General features: G+C 34.4%; 1 protein-coding gene and 1 long non-coding RNA gene across 4 annotated transcripts in view; one reads left to right on the top strand and one right to left on the bottom strand.

Annotated features, from left to right (window-relative positions):
• Positions 1–2426: 2426 nt before the first annotated feature.
• The window catches only part of LOC149564320 (uncharacterized), a 138763-nt gene continuing 124041 nt past the window's right edge, over positions 2427–17148 (bottom strand). For all 3 annotated transcript variants that reach the window (XR_016364185.1, XR_016364186.1, XR_016364187.1), the window contains one exon: positions 2427–2853. This is a non-coding gene — a long non-coding RNA (uncharacterized LOC149564320). The remainder of the gene's footprint in view (positions 2854–17148) is intronic.
• Positions 2622–17148, top strand: part of LOC149564318 (FAD-dependent oxidoreductase family protein) — a 176093-nt gene continuing 161566 nt past the window's right edge. The window contains exons 1-2 of the mRNA XM_089827381.1: positions 2622–3658; positions 3956–4105. Of these exons, the coding sequence (XP_089683507.1) occupies positions 3265–3658; positions 3956–4105 (544 nt within the window). The 5' untranslated portion in view covers positions 2622–3264. The remainder of the gene's footprint in view (positions 3659–3955; positions 4106–17148) is intronic.

Genomic DNA, 17148 nt, shown 5'->3' with positions numbered 1-17148 from the left:
TCCTTTTTATGCCCGGTACAAATAAGACATCTTTAAGATTAAGTGTAGTTCCATCTTTCAATTTTATAGAACATGTCCCAATACCTTTTACAGGATAGGTACAATTGTCTCCAATTGTAACTCCTTTAGTGATATAAGTTCCAAATGTATCAAACATATCTTTGAATCCAGAGATGTGATAGGATGCACCACTATCTATGATCCAAGCTTCTTTATTTGAATTTAATTCACTTGAAAGTGTGGAATAGTATAGTTGATTTTCATCTTCCTTTGTTTCAGCAAGGAAGGCTAGAATTTTCTCTCTATCTAGATAGTTTTTGAAGGTGTGTCCTATTTTCTCACACTTAAAACACTTAACATGAGAATGATCTTTATTAAACTTATTATTATTATTATTAAATTTCCTTTTATTGAATTTTCTCTTTCTTTTGTTTGACACAGTGTGAAGAGCCTGATTTTCTCCCTCTTGATTTGAAGTGATCCCTCTAGAGATTAGCCTTGATTCTTTTGCTATGCATTCATTTTTCAATAGATCAAAAGTAGGAATTGAAGGTCTGCTTACAACTTGTATGAGAGTATTCCAAGACATTGGAAGCCCTCTTAGAGCTATTAATGAGAGTTCTTGATCTTCGATTTTGTTTCCAATGGAAGATAATTGTTTCTTTGTTTCGAAATTTTTTTCAAAGTAAGAGTGAATAGAATCTCCTTTTTCTATTTTAGTATTTAGTAATTGGGATTTTAAGGTGATTAGTATACTTGATTTATTTATCTCAAATGTATTTTTTATGGTCTTGAATACTTCATATGCACTTTTGATCTCTGATATGGAAGGAAGGATGTGATCTTTAACTGAATCAACAATGATTTTCCTTGCTTTATTATTGTGTCTTTTCCAGGTGAGTTTTTCGGTTTCATCTTGAGGTATTGGGATATCTTTTTCAATGTATTCTTCAAGTTCCAGTTCTTCTAGAATGGTAATGATACGAGTTTTCCAAGAGAAGAAATTTGATGCACCTTCAAGTCTGTCTTCCACCCTAACATTCTTTGCCATTATTTCTTCCTTCAAAAAAATTGAGATTTCTCTACCAATTTGGCGCTGATACCATGTAAAGTTTTATTATGCTATGATCTTGATTAGTGTAAATCTCAATTTTATGAGTCTTGATAATGCAAACGTTAAGATACTGTTTATTTATTTTTGGATGTTTATTGATGATTTAAATAATTTATTGAAACAATATATATCCCTGATTTTTATGTATTATGATCTGCAAGTGTGAGAGTACGATTTCCATTGTTATTGATCTACTTCACATTGCAGATCATAATATATATATATATATATATATATATATATATATATATATATATATATATATATATATATATATATATATATATATATATATATATATATATATATATATATATAGGTGTATAGATGAGAAGACGTGATGAAAGATCATGTACCAACAACCCAATAGTTATGAATCAGGTCAAAATGTTTGGCAATTGAAATACACTAGTTAGTATTCCTGTTTAAGCTTCCACTCACTGTGGTAAGCAAACACCACGTAATGTAATCTGCCAACTATTACGTGAGTGTAATTTGTACTATTTGCTCTTGACAGTATAAGGTCTACGTGAGCATTAAGTTATCGGCATAATATAATAAACATGTGCCATCGGTAGTATTAAAATAATCATGTGCTAACAGAGGTATAAACAGATTATATTACATTATATTAATGCTTAATCTGAACTTGACTCTCTCTCTCTCTCTCTATATATATATATATATATATATATATATATATATATATATATATATATATATATATATATATATATATATATATATATATATAGTCAAGTAATAATGTGACACACACACACACACACACACACACACACACAATTATAGTAATCAATTATGCAAAATTTATTTGAGGATAGTCATAAAAAAATGCAGATTCAATTTCACACAGGCTAACATTTTTAACACTACTCATTTCTACCAATTCAATTATAAATTGAAATATTTAATTTAAAATAAATAAATTGTTGATTGCTAAATTTAAACTACCAAAATATCTAGTAAGTTTGAGGGGTAGTGTTAGTTTTACAATGTGTAAAATGATATTAAAAAAGTAGAGCAAAATTGTAAAATGGTAGCTAGTAAAATATAGTGTAACTTTAAAAAAATGACATTTTACAATTGTCAAAAATAAACATTAATGTAAAATTAATAACAAATATACTTAAAATAAGGAATAAAAAACATTTTTGAAGGTGAAAGATAATATATATTTTTTTGGAAAAATCTAATCAACTTCTCACAAATGTAGAAAAGATAAAGTTGTAATTAATGTATTTATGATAGAATTAGAAAATATTTATATTTTTATTCCTTACCAAAAATAGTATGATATGAAAAATGTGATTTATAAAATAATGAAAAATTAAAAAAAATATAAACATTTGAAGTTTCTTTTAATCTTTTAAATTCTATGATTTGATTGGTCAATTGAATTAAAAAAAAAATTGAATGAAGACATTAGTATCCTACCAAGAACCAAATGTTAAGGATTACAATAGCTCAAACAGTCATCACTAAGGTCGTGAGCAACTAAACATAGCAACCTATCCTGTCATTGCAGAGGAACTGATAAAAAATTTCTTTCATTCATCTATATGTCCAAGCTGAGGATCTGTGAAAGTTCCCCGCCGAGGAGGGAGGCGATTAAAAAATATAACAGTCAAACAAGAATCGAGTTGCTATCCGTACACAGGATGCCAGGCGCTATTTCAACTTGGAATAAATTATCCGGTTGTCTGCATTCCCCAAGTGCACTACAAAATTCGAAAACACTGTTTCAATACAAGTTCAATTCCAGAGAAAAAAAAATTAAAAATATTCTATTGCGATTAAATTATACTTATCGGGGATCCTGTAAGCTGATGAAAATCATAATGGGTAACCAGAACGGTCTGCAAGCAATTCAACTAAAAATGCAGAAAAACATTTTCGTCCTACACTAATCTGGCAAAATCTGACGGCAATACCCTGGAACCTTACTTCTGAATTTGGGCTTCGGCTAGGGCTTTGGGTTTAAACTGTTAAAAAAAAACCACATTTTACACCATAAGCATCAAGGTTTGTATCAAATCCCGAGAATATTACGAGCACAGGAAAATCGGTTTGTACCAAAAATCCCAGGCTTTTCATCAAGAGATTTTAGCAAATATAGAATTGCCACAGGAATGGCAGGAGCTTTGGTTTTTTCAGCAACACTGCCTTGTGAAGAATGTTTCCGTTATTCTCAAATTGGTACCAGTTCCTCATCACGTAGATGCTCTTTCAAGCCTATGTATTTAAGTCTGCCAATAAAGAAAGTGCAGTGCGGTGTCAGTTGGAAGGTTGTAGACGAGGCATCTTATTTCTCTTCTTCTAACACAGATCATGCATACAAAACGAGAAGAAAAGTGCCTCTCGCCGCGGTTAATACAGAAAGGTTGGAGAAGTTTGATTTTGATGTTGTGATTGTTGGAGCAGGAATAATTGGTTTAACCATTGCTCGACAATTCCTGATGAATACCAATCTCTCTGTTGGGATTGTTGATGCGAAAAAGCCGTGCGCTGGTGCTACTGGTGCAGGTGTGTATGTCCCCCTTATTTTTTTTGAATCAACGTTCTTGAAGATTTTAAACTGAAGTTTCTGACAGGATCGCAAATAATGACTTATTTCTGCTTGGATCACGTCTTTGATGCGAGCGTGATAGAAAGTTTTATTCCAATGTTTTTATCAAGTTTTCCCTTAAGATCGTTTCTTCAACTTATGGTAGTTTTACTTTTACGCTTCTATTGGATTATTTTGGTCTTTTTCTTCATGATCTCCGTGCAGTTTTTTTATCGTGATTTGTTCTGATCATCGTGCCGGTTACGTTGAACTAGGTCAGGGATATATTTGGTTGGGCTATAGGACCCCAGATAGTGATAAATGGGAGCTGGAAGCAAGAAGCAAACAGTTGTGGGACAGATTTGTGTATGAGCTAGAGGCTTCTAGCCTTGATCCCCTAAAAGCACTCGGATGGAAGAAAACAGGTGGGTGATTTTGATTCATAAATCTAATGATTAATATGTTGCATATGTCAATTAATCGTTACTGATTTTACTCAGGAATGAGGGAATATTATAAATTTTTGAGGAGGTATAATTGCACACGTCTCTAAATCTTATACATCTTAGTTAATGTTTTTAGATACTATTAATTTGTTATGTTGGCGATGATAAATCTTTTTAACCCACGGTTTACAGGATTTTAAATGTGCTACTTTTACACAAGATATTGGAAAATTGAATTTAGACGAAATGTCATTTTCAAATAACAGTTGACTTTGGGAAGAACTGACAAAATTGGGTATTAAAAACTTTTAGAAATTAGGATTATACCGAGCAGAGTAGCTACTTGTCATTTCGCTCATAGAAATCAGACTAATTTAGTTGTGGAGTGTGAGTTTGTACTTCATACATTACAGGAGTATATATAATGTCTCCAAATTGGAATCCTAAACACTAAGTAATTTCATAATTATTTAAAATGATACTCAAAGTGAAATATGGTAAGAAATACAATTTTATTTTTTTGTATGATTTATTGAAACCTGAGATGAAACAAAGTATTTTCTGATTTGAACCGAGTCAGAAATATAGACAATTAAGTAAGTAAACTCTACATTTTTAATCTGTTTAGCTTCATGATTTTGAGCTCTCTAAATGCTATTTTGTCTTTGAAGAATTTGCATTTCTTTTGTGGGGATCTAACTTCATATTACTAGATTGCCATTTTGATTCTCAATCATTTGTATTTATAGTTTCATAGTTTCTATTTCCTTCACTGGTTTTCTGGTTTGCGTTTGTTTCACAGATTCTAACAAATATGTCCACAAGGGTGAAATGTTTTTTGAGATTGGTTAATGGTTACTCCGCCCAACACTCAATCATTTGTATTTGTAGTTTCATAGTTTCTAGTTCCTGCACCGGTTTTCTGGTTTGCGTTTGTTTCACAGATTCTAACAAATATGTCCACAAGGGTGAAATGTTTTTGAGATTGGTGAATAGCTACTCCACCCAACGCTCATACATAGCACAACAACAAATACTAGCACAAAAAATGCAAGGAGGAAAATGACCCACTTTCAATTTCTTCAATAATAGGGAATCATAGGTTTTGCACGGTCTAAAGGAAAATCTACAATTTGGATCACTAATCAACATCAATGGAGCTCTCCTTTGTAATCTTTGTTCCTCCCTTTATTTGGCACCAATAATCATCTTCAAAGAAAGAACTTTCCATTTTTATAACCAAATACTTTTTTCATTTGAAAGTTGAAATTTGGTAGCGCAACTTTCAGGAGCCATAAATTTTTACCTGAGCGTCCAATTTGCTAATATAATATGTCATTGGGAAGCTCTAGTAGAGATATACAATGTTGAAATACCTGAATATCAGTTCATCCAGTTTTCAAGCTTTTCTAAGGTTTATAAGGTCTTCAAATGTGAGTTTGAAGTTAACCTAGCTACACGGAACGGCAAACCTAGTGATCAAAATTTACTGTCAAAAAGCAGATTTAAAGAGGAAGTTACAAATTGTTTAAGGTTCTGGCACCCCATCTCGGAGTGTGTGCTATTTTAGGGGGTCCCATAGGCTGCTTGGGTCTCAGTTTTTATTAAATTTTTTCATTTCATCTCAAACGGTATAGGATATTGAGATTATTCTCTTACCATTCACATTTTTTTTGTAAACTTTGGTCCATGGTGTCAGTTTTCATGTCCATACATGCCTATTTAGGCTGAATTACTAAAAATAGCAGGTGATTGTTTTTGGCCTTATCAAAATTTTGACTGTTCTTTACTGTGTCAATGTCGTCATGGTCTTCAAAGAAACTAAAGAAACCTGCAAAATAGAAGGACTATTTGGGCAATACAAGATTGCCCTTACCCTACATTGAAGATGTCCATTAGGGCAGGGTGTTCTTAAGTCACTTGTATTATCAAGTGTCCTTGATGGCAAACATGGCCACAAACATTCAGTTTTGATTATAAATACTAATAAAAAAGTGCATTGCCTCTTGTGTTTGTTAGAAATAGATAATACTGAGAGGAGGGGGGGTGAATCAGTAATCTACAAACTTTTGCCCACAATTGAATATTGTTAATTACTTTATAATGTGCATATGAAAGTAAACCAACAATGCTGAACGGTAAATATAACCATGCACATAGAGAATTCATAATACCATTATTTTGTTAACTAGGGAAACCTTGGCCAAGGGAAAACCCCGGTGGGGATGAAACCCACTAGATGATTCACTAAACAGTAGGATCCTGTTAAAGATATTAACCTTGTTAGGAGTCTGTGAAATACATATAGTGTCTCGAGTCCTTATTAGAGGACTAGGCCTTGTTAGAAGCCTCAACCTTGTTAGGAGTTGGTGGATCAAATACAATGTATGCAAGAAGAGCCCACTGACCTAATATGCAATTATACAATTCAGTTCTTCACAAGAATAGATATACATACAATACTTTTGTCTGCTGTATTTCGCACTTGCTCTGATCATACATCAGACGTAGTTCGCATATCATCGACTTCACATCAATCACAAATCTTGCATAGATCATATATATGTCGCATAGTTCATCATACATTGCACCACTTATCTTCGCAAGATAAGATCTTTACTTATACCTTGCGCATTCATAATTCACTGCTTAGTCGGCCTACATGCTTTCACACGCTTGACATAATATAAAATAACTTATGGAATAATATCTATATAGTCGGCTCATCATGACTTAGTAATAATTTTGTCACCAAAATATTTCCTCAAGTTGTACAGTCCAATTCTCTGCTATGCTCTGTTCTGCACTGTTAAATACCTGTACTGATATTTCAATCATAACTTGCGCCGTACTGTTAGTACATACCTGCACACTAGTACCCGTCATCATGACAATGTCATAGAGCTTTCCTTAATTGCGCATAAGCTAACTCTCAACGAGTCGTCTGTACACATCACATCTGTTCTTTGTGCTGCTGCAAAGTGTCTAACACAGACAATTTTCTATCTCTAAATGCATAAATGAAATGTTGAATACATGTTGCCATAAATGACAACAATCAAAACATCTAGCTGACCATATTGCCAACAGTGTTTGCATTCTTATAACCTTGTTTTGGACTTAGGTTAGTAGATTGATATTGGTTATTTTGATATGAGCTGTTCTTGTCATATCATTTTGTATTGGCACTAGGACCACAATGCATACTGCAAGATACTTATATTATCATTACATTTATGTTTGTGCTTTGGCTATCGTATGCATGTAGCAAGTGTGCCTAATGTGGGAATTGAGCATGTGAGTACAAGGTATTTCTCCACTTGATTATGCAGGTCTGAATTATTTGTAGCAGTGGTTATTTCAAAGATGTCACATTGGGCCATTCTATTTAATATTTGCTGTATTCAATTTGACTACGGGATATGTCGTGTTTGACCTATGCTAACTCAGATCCAAAGGCTCTGATTGTTCAACATTTGGAGCCCTTGCCTCTTCTTTCTCCACCTTCTCTTTCTCAACTCTTGAATCTTTACTCCCTCTAATTGCAATCAAATACAATGCAAAAGTCTCCTTCCACCAAGAAGCCTCTTTATACACCCTCTTCTTTGAATAAATCGCAGCAACGTGTTTGCTCTAGAAGCATCCTCTATATCTAAAAGGAATGCCCTCATAGTCAACTAGTTGCACCCACATCCCACTTGCAATTTTTAGAGATAATTATGTTGGAAGGGCTTTAGTCATGCCCATTTCAATAAGGACATGAGAAAAGATTGTGTGAGAGTATCAAAGTGAATCCTTGTCCACCGCCAAAAATCTTCCTAAAGAATTACATATTGCTTCTATTGGAAATTTGTTCAGCGCTCCCCTTGGAATTCGTGATAAGGGCTTAACCGCCTCCTGTGTACTGTAAGTTTAGTGGTTGTATCGGGCATTGACAAATCGGTCTATGGTGCAACAACAACCCCACTCTAACAAGTGGTATCAGAGCTTTGTCATAGGTTTGAATCCTCAGACTCTTAGGTAATGTTGAGGGGGAGATTGTTGGAAATTTGTTCAGTGCTCCCCTCGGGATTCGTGACAAGGGCTTAATCACCCTCTGTGTACTATAAGTTGAGTGGTTGTATCGGGCATTGATAGATTGGTCTTTTGTTGCAATAACCCCACTCTAACAACTTCATAACACGAATTGAACCAGAACTAAAGCAACAAATTTGGTAATCTTACCCACATTGAGATCTTGTCAAAAGATTTGGTTACTAAATAAGTAAGGTACTATGGCTTCATCAACAACATATACTTGTCTTCTCGTCTGTATTGAGTGCACAACACTTTCTGCCTATCTTGCTCATTGTTAAACCTGAGCTCGAAAAAGCCCCACATTCCTAGGTATATCTGAACATCTGCTTTGAGAAACCCACTCCAATGCTCTGAGATCCGTTTGTGTAGATCCCCTAGATTGCGCCAGAAACCCTTGAACCTCCCTATCAAACATCATTTTGTAAAAAGCTTCTTGTTTTCTTCTATCTCTACTTTAATCTTCTCCATCCTAATCAAAATCCTATTTGCTAGGGGTTCAAGCCATTTTGGGGTATTTCCTTCACTATTCCCCTTGCAAGCCTAGTTAGCTATTGTGGTGAAAGAACCAGTTTGCAACACAGTACCCCCTTTTAGGTCCTTGGATTGCACCTCATTTCTTTTACCTATTTCCTCAATTGACAATCCTTGAACCACGACCAAGGGACGAAACCCATTGACAAGGGCTGGAAAGATTAACTATTCTCAAACCCTCAAAAGTTCTCATTTTTCGTCTGGGCCAATAAGGAGCCATCCCCATGTAATAAATCATCTTTACTTAAACTTCCTTGACCACTAGTGCAAGGCAGTCGAAAGATTAAGCCATTACACACCAACGCTTGCTAAGACCTCCTGTATGTAGGAGGTGTTGTTGATATTCCCGTGACACCATTACCATGCAGTAAGGGTGAAACCCTAGTTGCAGAAGCAGACAAATGTATTATCTCGGTCATAAAATAATATAAGATATAATTTTTGTTTAAGGAACCTGATCGATTTAGTTTATCTTGGGGCCCATTTTATTTTTATAGGTGTTTGCCACGTTGTGTGCTGACACATCATTTCTCTTCGGATTTTTCCTCAGACGGGTTATATATGTCCGTTGGGTCGGATGTCTTTGGTATGTGACTTGATTTGTTTTGTATTTGCGAATTATGTGGAATTCTGTTTTTGTTCACCATTTCGGAAGTGAAGGACCTTCCCTACTTGGCTTGTGCATTTTTGGTGGGTTTTAGTCCTACTCTTTTCTGCTTGATAGATTACTTTGCCAGGATTTTGCAAATCCGAGTACCATTATTGTTTACAACTAAATTTTCTTTTTGAGACAAGTTGAATAGTTCTTGTGCATTGGTGGATATTTTTACATCTTTGGCAATTCTCTTATAAGTTTGGTAAGTGGTATTTCATTAGATCGCATGACCCCTTTGGAATTTTGTCACTGCTCTAGGAAACCATCTCGCTCCTCCAACGCACTATAGGTCAGTCTTGGCAGCTCATCACACACCATATGCCACATATCCTTGCTTCCACACAGTCACTATCACATCCCTAATAACCATCAATGTGTTGTGATCTAATTATAACATTGCATGGGACCCCATCCCCTTTTTGTTCGCTTGGCCTGCTTGGTTTGCTGTCTTAGGTGGCTCTGAGATTTAAAAAAAAAATTTCCTCTTGGTCCAAGTAAGAAAGTGGGGAAATTTGCATAGGACAACTCAAACAAGGAATTTGCAAAATAAAAATCACATTGGAAGCTTATTTGCGCCCATGACACATACAACGGTGAATGAAAGGGTGCAAAAAATGTAATCCCTCACGAAGACTCGAACACACCTAAGCGTGTATTCATGTCAATAGAGGAGCATAAAAAATGAAATATTTCTAGCAGGTTCTAGTTACTTAAGTTTGGCCAGAGAATGCCTTCCACATACCTCATTCAAGATATCCCTGGACATCGTCAACAGATGAGTTTTCCATGGAGAAATTCTCGAGCAGTTGGTATATGTAGCTATGACACTATTGCAACCATACTCAAATCTTGCCCGAGCACCCACAATAGAAGACAAGAATGTTGGGGATATGTGGTGTCAAGGAACAATTCAAAATATCCATGTTGGTAGATGCTTATCACATGTTCAAACTCAAGCTTGAAAGGTTAAGGAAATTTCAATGGTGGATTCTCAAGTGAGCTTTCTAGGCAACTTTCTTGATGGCACCTCCGATATGTATGGAGTGAAGTTCAACACTTGTTGAGGATGGTCAACAACAAAACAAATCCTTCACTGGGTAGGGAATGCGCCTGGGCACACTTAAAACCATGTCATGGATTTTGTCTATGGTGGAAAAAATCCTTAACCTCCACAAAACGTCACTTTTCCTTTTCCTTGGTCGCATATTGCACGTTGTCACAAAATTCCTGCCATGGACAACGTTCGCGATGAAGTCAAATTCCCACTTAGGTGTTCATTGGAGCGCATTTTTTAAAGATATCATGGAATGTTTTCTGTGGATAAATATCCACGACATCCTCAAAATGTAAAATCCCTTACTTGCCTTTTACAAATTTGCTGGTTGAAAATGAGAAATGTTTGGATTTTGCATTTCTATTTTTGATTTGAAAACTATACCTTTTTAAAATTCTTTTCAGACATATATGAATTGACAATGAACAATATTGCAAAATGACACTCTCTTAGAATTCTCTAGAATTTATTTGCTCTAATTGAAATGCTGATGGAAAATATATTTGAGGTGCAAAATACAACAAATGATATATGAAGAGCATTTTTAAATTTGTAGGAAGCCACCACAAATGCGATTGAAAATTCAAGTCATTTGCATTCGTAAAATTTTGAAATAGATAAATAACCACTAGAACTTGATTGGCACAATCAGCATTATCGATTCCCCTTGAATTAATGAATTGCAAACTCAGAAACGCATATGCTGATCACCATGTGAGTGCAGAAGGTGCCATGATATCCAAAGTGGTATGCTGTCAATGATCCAAGCTGAAAGCTGAATCTACATAGCAGATCGCAGGTACTATGGTCGCCTTGGTTGCTGAATCACGTGCCGCTGACTGAGCAATCTCCACACAATTGAACCTGAATTGCAGACCTGTTAATGGATGTCGTCCAGACCAAGGGAAATGGTGTTGGTTCATAGTTAGCCTCCTAGAACCTCAAAACGCTGTTCCCAGATAACAGTCGGCAACTCTAACTTCTCTTGCCGATTCACTTCTTTGCCATAATTTGATAGCAAACCCTCATGCCTGCTTCCCTTTCAAATATGATAAATTTCTTTCTTCACACAATTCTTCGTAGACATAGATTAGACAGTTGGAGAAAGTTTGATCAGTTGCTATATAACTAGAAATACCTAGAAAGAATCCTCTTCTTAGCCACAACAAACAGCAGTAGGAGAAATTGCTAGCAAATATCAAATCCACTATACTTTAGCAGTGGAATGAAAACACTTCTCAGCTAAAACGATGAACAGTAGAGAAGTCGGGCAAACTTAGCTATCCCTCAATAGCTAAATTGCAAAAGAATTTCCAAACCCTTATATATCAGCAAGGGCATATAGTTAAGAACCCAGGAAAAAGCCACAAAGACACAAAATCAAATATATAATCAAGCGTGTCTTTCCTAATGAAATGAGCTCTCATTTATAAGCTTTTGTTGGCAAAAGTTTCCATAAAACTCCACTTCGGAAAACGTGGAAGTTTCCCAAAAGAACTCAACACTAGAAACTTTCCAACTTGCTTTTTAGAAATATTTTTAAAAGTCATTATTATAATAATATAATTATTATAATAATGCAACTCAATGAATAATAAATAAATAAGAGCCCATGCAATTATTGGCCTGATCAACTGTAGGTGACAACCAACTGCCAAGCCACCCACTGCACTGCCAAGAATAGCAATTACTAAAAATAGCAAATTCATAAATGAGACCCCCAAAATGCCCCGTCAGCTCACGAGGGTCGCTATGACGAGCTAACTCTATCAACCACACAGATTTGTCAAAAACGGGGATTGTAATCACCCAAAAATGGTCATCTAGAGTATGAGCCCCCTTTGTAGCATTTTTGCATAATTTTTCTAATGCTTATCCTTGATCAAATCTCCAAAAATCAATTTATTTGATTTTATCCTATAGTTTAACCACTTTATTCTAACTTCATATTTAATTAAAAGAACATCGCCCCCTTTTAATTAAATAAAATTTCCCACTCATCTTTTATCCTAAGTTGCACACATAAAGCATTATTCTTATTTTAGAAATAAAAGAAAAGGCATTTTTGTCTACACATGAATGCACATTTTTCTATGTGAGAGGAATCTTCTATTTTTAAAATAACTTCAATTCTCCTCCACACATTTCAAACTCTCTCAAAAGTCAACCATTAATTGTGATTGGTTGAGATGCTTGTGCACATGAATCACTCAAGATGCATTCTCCTCCATTGATCATGCCTCTTTTGCCGCTTAATCTCTATTGTCCATTTTTATTTAAAAGGGAGGGCTCTCTCCCCATTCAAAAAATCTTAGTCTCTCATTCTATTGTTATGCTACAGGTTTTCTTGGTGATTTTGGAGACTTGGAGCATTCTTGCATTTTTGCATTTTAGCTTAGCTTTCATTCTACTTACATTATGGCATAATTTTTAGCTTAGCTTCTTTTATGCTTTAGCTTAGTTCTCTTTTTTATCTTGCATTTCATTTAGAATAGCTTGCATTTGCATTGCATTCATTCTAGATTCTTGGATGCTAGCATTCTTGCTCCCTCTTTGAATCTCTCGTTCTATGGTGCACCTTGCAAGGGTTGCAAAGTTCGGTTCATTTGTAAGCCACCATCTCATAGCCTTTGCACGTCATAGATAGAGAGCTATAAGCCGGCTCTTGAGACTCCCTCTTCCATGGGTTCTCTCAAGAATAATGGTTTATAGAAGTGTGACACATTTTGTACGCATAGGGACATTACACAAAATCCCCACCCAAGCCCTCTTCTCAAGTACATATTTATGTTAGTCATGGAACTCGTCCAAGGCGGATAGAATCCACAATGCGCTCAAAAGTCCGCCAAAACCCTTTGCTCAAGTGCATATTTCCGTTAGTTATGGAGAACGTTGAAAAGGTTAAAAAAATGTGGGACCATGCCAAATCCTAGCCCACAAAGTTTTGGGAAGCACAAAATAAAGGGGCTCCTAGATTTTATTATCTTGGATGAAAATCCATGACATTCCTCAATCCATCCCTGAACATAATTAATGAATGAAGGATAAAATCCTCCATGACTACCAAAATGTGCTTAAGCCAACTAATTTGTGTGAAAATGGGAAAATCCATGACCAAACCCAAGTTGTGTCGGAGAGTGATTTAAATGAAGCAAAGGAATCCTAAAATGAAATAATCCGTGGTGGGCCACATATTTACACTCATCATTGTGAAAAGGATTTCGGAAAGAAGAAATCATAGTATGATTAAGATTGAAATTTGTTTTTCCAACTATCATATACATTCATTAGGTAGACTGTGAATGGTTCGAAAAAATTTGAAGTAAAAAAGAAATTCATAGGTTGTCAATTCAAGCTCAAGCGGAAATTATTCAAATTTTTGGATTTAAATCGAGAATAATCGAATATTAAATTCCATATTTAATATTTGATCATTAAATATTTCAAAAAATTGGGAAAACATACAAAAATCTTGGAAACTTTGAAAACTCAGAAAATTTTGGGTATTCAAAAAATTGAAAAGCAAAGGGTTTTGAAATTTAAATGCTTCGAAAAAACTTCAAAATTGAGAATGCTCGAAAGAAGAGAATTGAAAATCATGGGGAAAATGTGAAATTGCAACATCCAAAATGGAAAAATGTGAAAACCTCAAAATTTCAAAAAATTGAAACAAAAGCGAAAACTCAATTTAAAAAAAAAATCTTATTCTTGAAAGATGGATAAGATGGATTTAAAACAATTATTTTAATTAAATATTGATTTTTATCAATATTTAATTAATAAATTTCTAAAATTAAAAAAATGGTTTTTTTTGAAAATGCATGCGATTGTGAAATTTTGTTTTTTGATCGGTAAAAGGCATAAAACCCTATACATTGTATTCTATTTTAAAATCATTTACAACTATGTTTTCCCCATTCAGAGTGTAGGCATTGGGGGGGAATAAAACGGGAAAGAAAACCCCTAGTATAGCCTGGAACATTTAATGTCCTTTTTATGTAGTATTACATTTGCCTATGTTACTCATCAAAGGTCTTGAGAGGGCATACCCTCTCTTACATCGCCTCTTCCCTTGCATTTTTGGAAAGGTCTTGGAAGGCATACCTTCCTTTACAAAGTATATAATTATACATTAAAAGGCTTCTATTTTTGAGTTTATACAATTGATTATATATATAAACCTTCATTGATACTTCATCAAATTTTCTCACTGATCAGGTGCTTTATCTTATCGATTTGTCTTCTTAGCATTAGCTTGCTTTCCTAGTTAATGCATAAACTTGTTCATGTCCATATCATTCATCAATCAGAGATTAATTGCCACATTGAAATACGATTCCTTCCCCCACCTTATTTGAAGATAGTTGCAAAACTTGACTTTTCTTGACCAAGATTGTTGTTAGTTGAAATTCATATTATTTATATAAGAGAAAATCACAATCTTTAAAGGCAAAACAACAAAGGAGGTTAGATAATTTAGATACAAAGTCTCTAGGTGTAGTAATTTTAAGCTTTAGTTTATATCTTATAAGAATATTTCATAATGTATTGAATTTGTTGCTAATATATAATTTTAGATCTTTTTAATACTAAATTCTAGCTTTTGTGCTTAAGGTTTTATTTTAATTTGATAAGTGGGAGTTTTTTTTCAGACTTATGGTTTGTGCTTCTTATATGTTTTATAATCTCTTTATATCGAGTCTTATTTTTTATTAGATTCCTATTCATTTTATAATTTTTATTTTTGCCTCCTTAGTTTTTTTAGAATTATTAGGTATTCTTACAATTTGATGATTTTATGAAATGCATTTATTCAAGGGTTTAAGATACTTATTGCATCCTTTCCCATGTTAAGATACTTGTTACATCATATACAAAGAAAGGAATTGAGATATCCTTGCTAAGTCTTTAAATTTGAGTATTAACATTCTATTTGAATTAAAAAACCTTACTGCAATGTCGTTTAAAAGAAGGTATTGAATCATTTAGAAATTTTCTTGTTCTAATTAAACCCTTTGTAGGAATAATAATGAGAATGTTGTATAGCTCTAAATTAAGTTACTATTTAATGGGTAGGTAAATTACTCGCCATTAAATCTTCACTATCTACCCCTAAGCTAACCAAGGCATCTGCTTCTTTATTATCTTCTCCATATATGTGGTTAATTCTAGTCTTTTGAAATTTATCCAATAATTGAGTAGCTTCTTCCATTTAGAGTTAAGAACCCAATCAGGGGTGTTTTTTTCCTTAAAGCATTAAGGATAATTTGAGAGTCTCCTTCAATAATTAACTTAGTAATACCTTCCTCCAAACTTAGCTTTAACCTTTCTAGTAGAGCTTCTAATTCTGCCTGGTTATTGGATGTCATCCCTAGGTGTTTAGCCCGTTTAGCCACCCAAGAGCCAAACTCATTTTGTATGATATATCCTAATCCTGCAGCCTTGGGATTGTCCCTCGAAGCACCATCGAAATTTAATTTTGCCTATCCAACTGGGGGAGGTTCCCATTTGCAGTTAACCCTGACTAGTCTATTGGCTTTCATATAAGTCATCAAGGGATCGACTAATTTATACCAATTTCTTTGCATATTTGCATCCCAATTAGAGAATTAGCCTCCTTCTTTGTTTATGTTTCTTAGGCGATTGTTCACGACCTCTACTATACCAACCTCCACTGTACCGAGAAGGATTTGAAGGTCCATCTTTTCGTCTGAGAAGATTCTTTTGTTCCTTTCTTTCCATATTTCCCAGAGAATAATGGATGGGGAGATTTTCCATAGATTACTATAGACCTTAGGAGATCCTTTTGAGGCCAACTCTTTGAGAAATTCAAAAGATTGTTAGATAAAGCTGTTTGCCAATTAAGCTTATTACAAAGTCATTTCCAGCATAGATTTTAGAAAGTGCATTGAAACAAAAGATGTTCCGTAGTTTCAGATTTGTTTTCACATAACACACATCTTGAAGGCCCTTCAAACCCTATTTTCGTGAATCTGTCAATTGTTAGGATTCTACTTTGAAGCACAACCTATAGGAACATGCCAGCTTTAGGAAGACATGTTGTGTCCCAACATAAGTTAAAGGGAATTTCCATTTTTTCCCTTCCTTGAGAATTAACAATTGTTTCATAACCAATTTTAACACTATACTTCCCATTCTTAGCTCCTCCCCAAATTAATCTATCTCTTCTCTCTTTGTGATTTACTTGTCTATTATTAAAAAATTGCTCAAAGATTATTTCTTCTCCAGCTGATAGGTTCATTTTCGATACAGATTTCTAGTGCCATCTTCCATACCTATCTTCTCTTATTTCCTCTTTATATTTCTTAACTTTCAGACCCTAGAGTTGTATTACAATGTTTTTTTATGTTGATAGGTAAATTAGAGCTATCTGGAGGGCCATCCCATGAGGCTTCCCAGAAGAATTCGTCCTGTCCATTGCCTATAGCCCATGTAAGATTGTTGGTTATTAGATGCCGACATTGCATCATAAAGTTCCAGACTTTTGAGCCTTTAGGTAGATTTCTTGTTCGAAATAAAGAGATAGGTTTAGGTATTTATGGTAAAGGATTTTTGCCCATTTACTCTCATGTTCCTGATACATTCTCCACAATACTTTGGCCCCTAGTGCCTCTTTTTGCCAACTTAAATATTTAATACCTAAATCGCCATATTCCTTGGGTCTACAAATTTGATCCCATTTAA

This window comes from Cupressus sempervirens, chromosome 4, assembly GCF_028749045.1.
Source record: "Cupressus sempervirens isolate cs-2001-9-10 chromosome 4, ASM2874904v1, whole genome shotgun sequence".
Taxonomy (NCBI): domain Eukaryota; kingdom Viridiplantae; phylum Streptophyta; class Pinopsida; order Cupressales; family Cupressaceae; genus Cupressus; species Cupressus sempervirens.
This window is presented reverse-complemented; position numbering and strand designations above follow the sequence as displayed.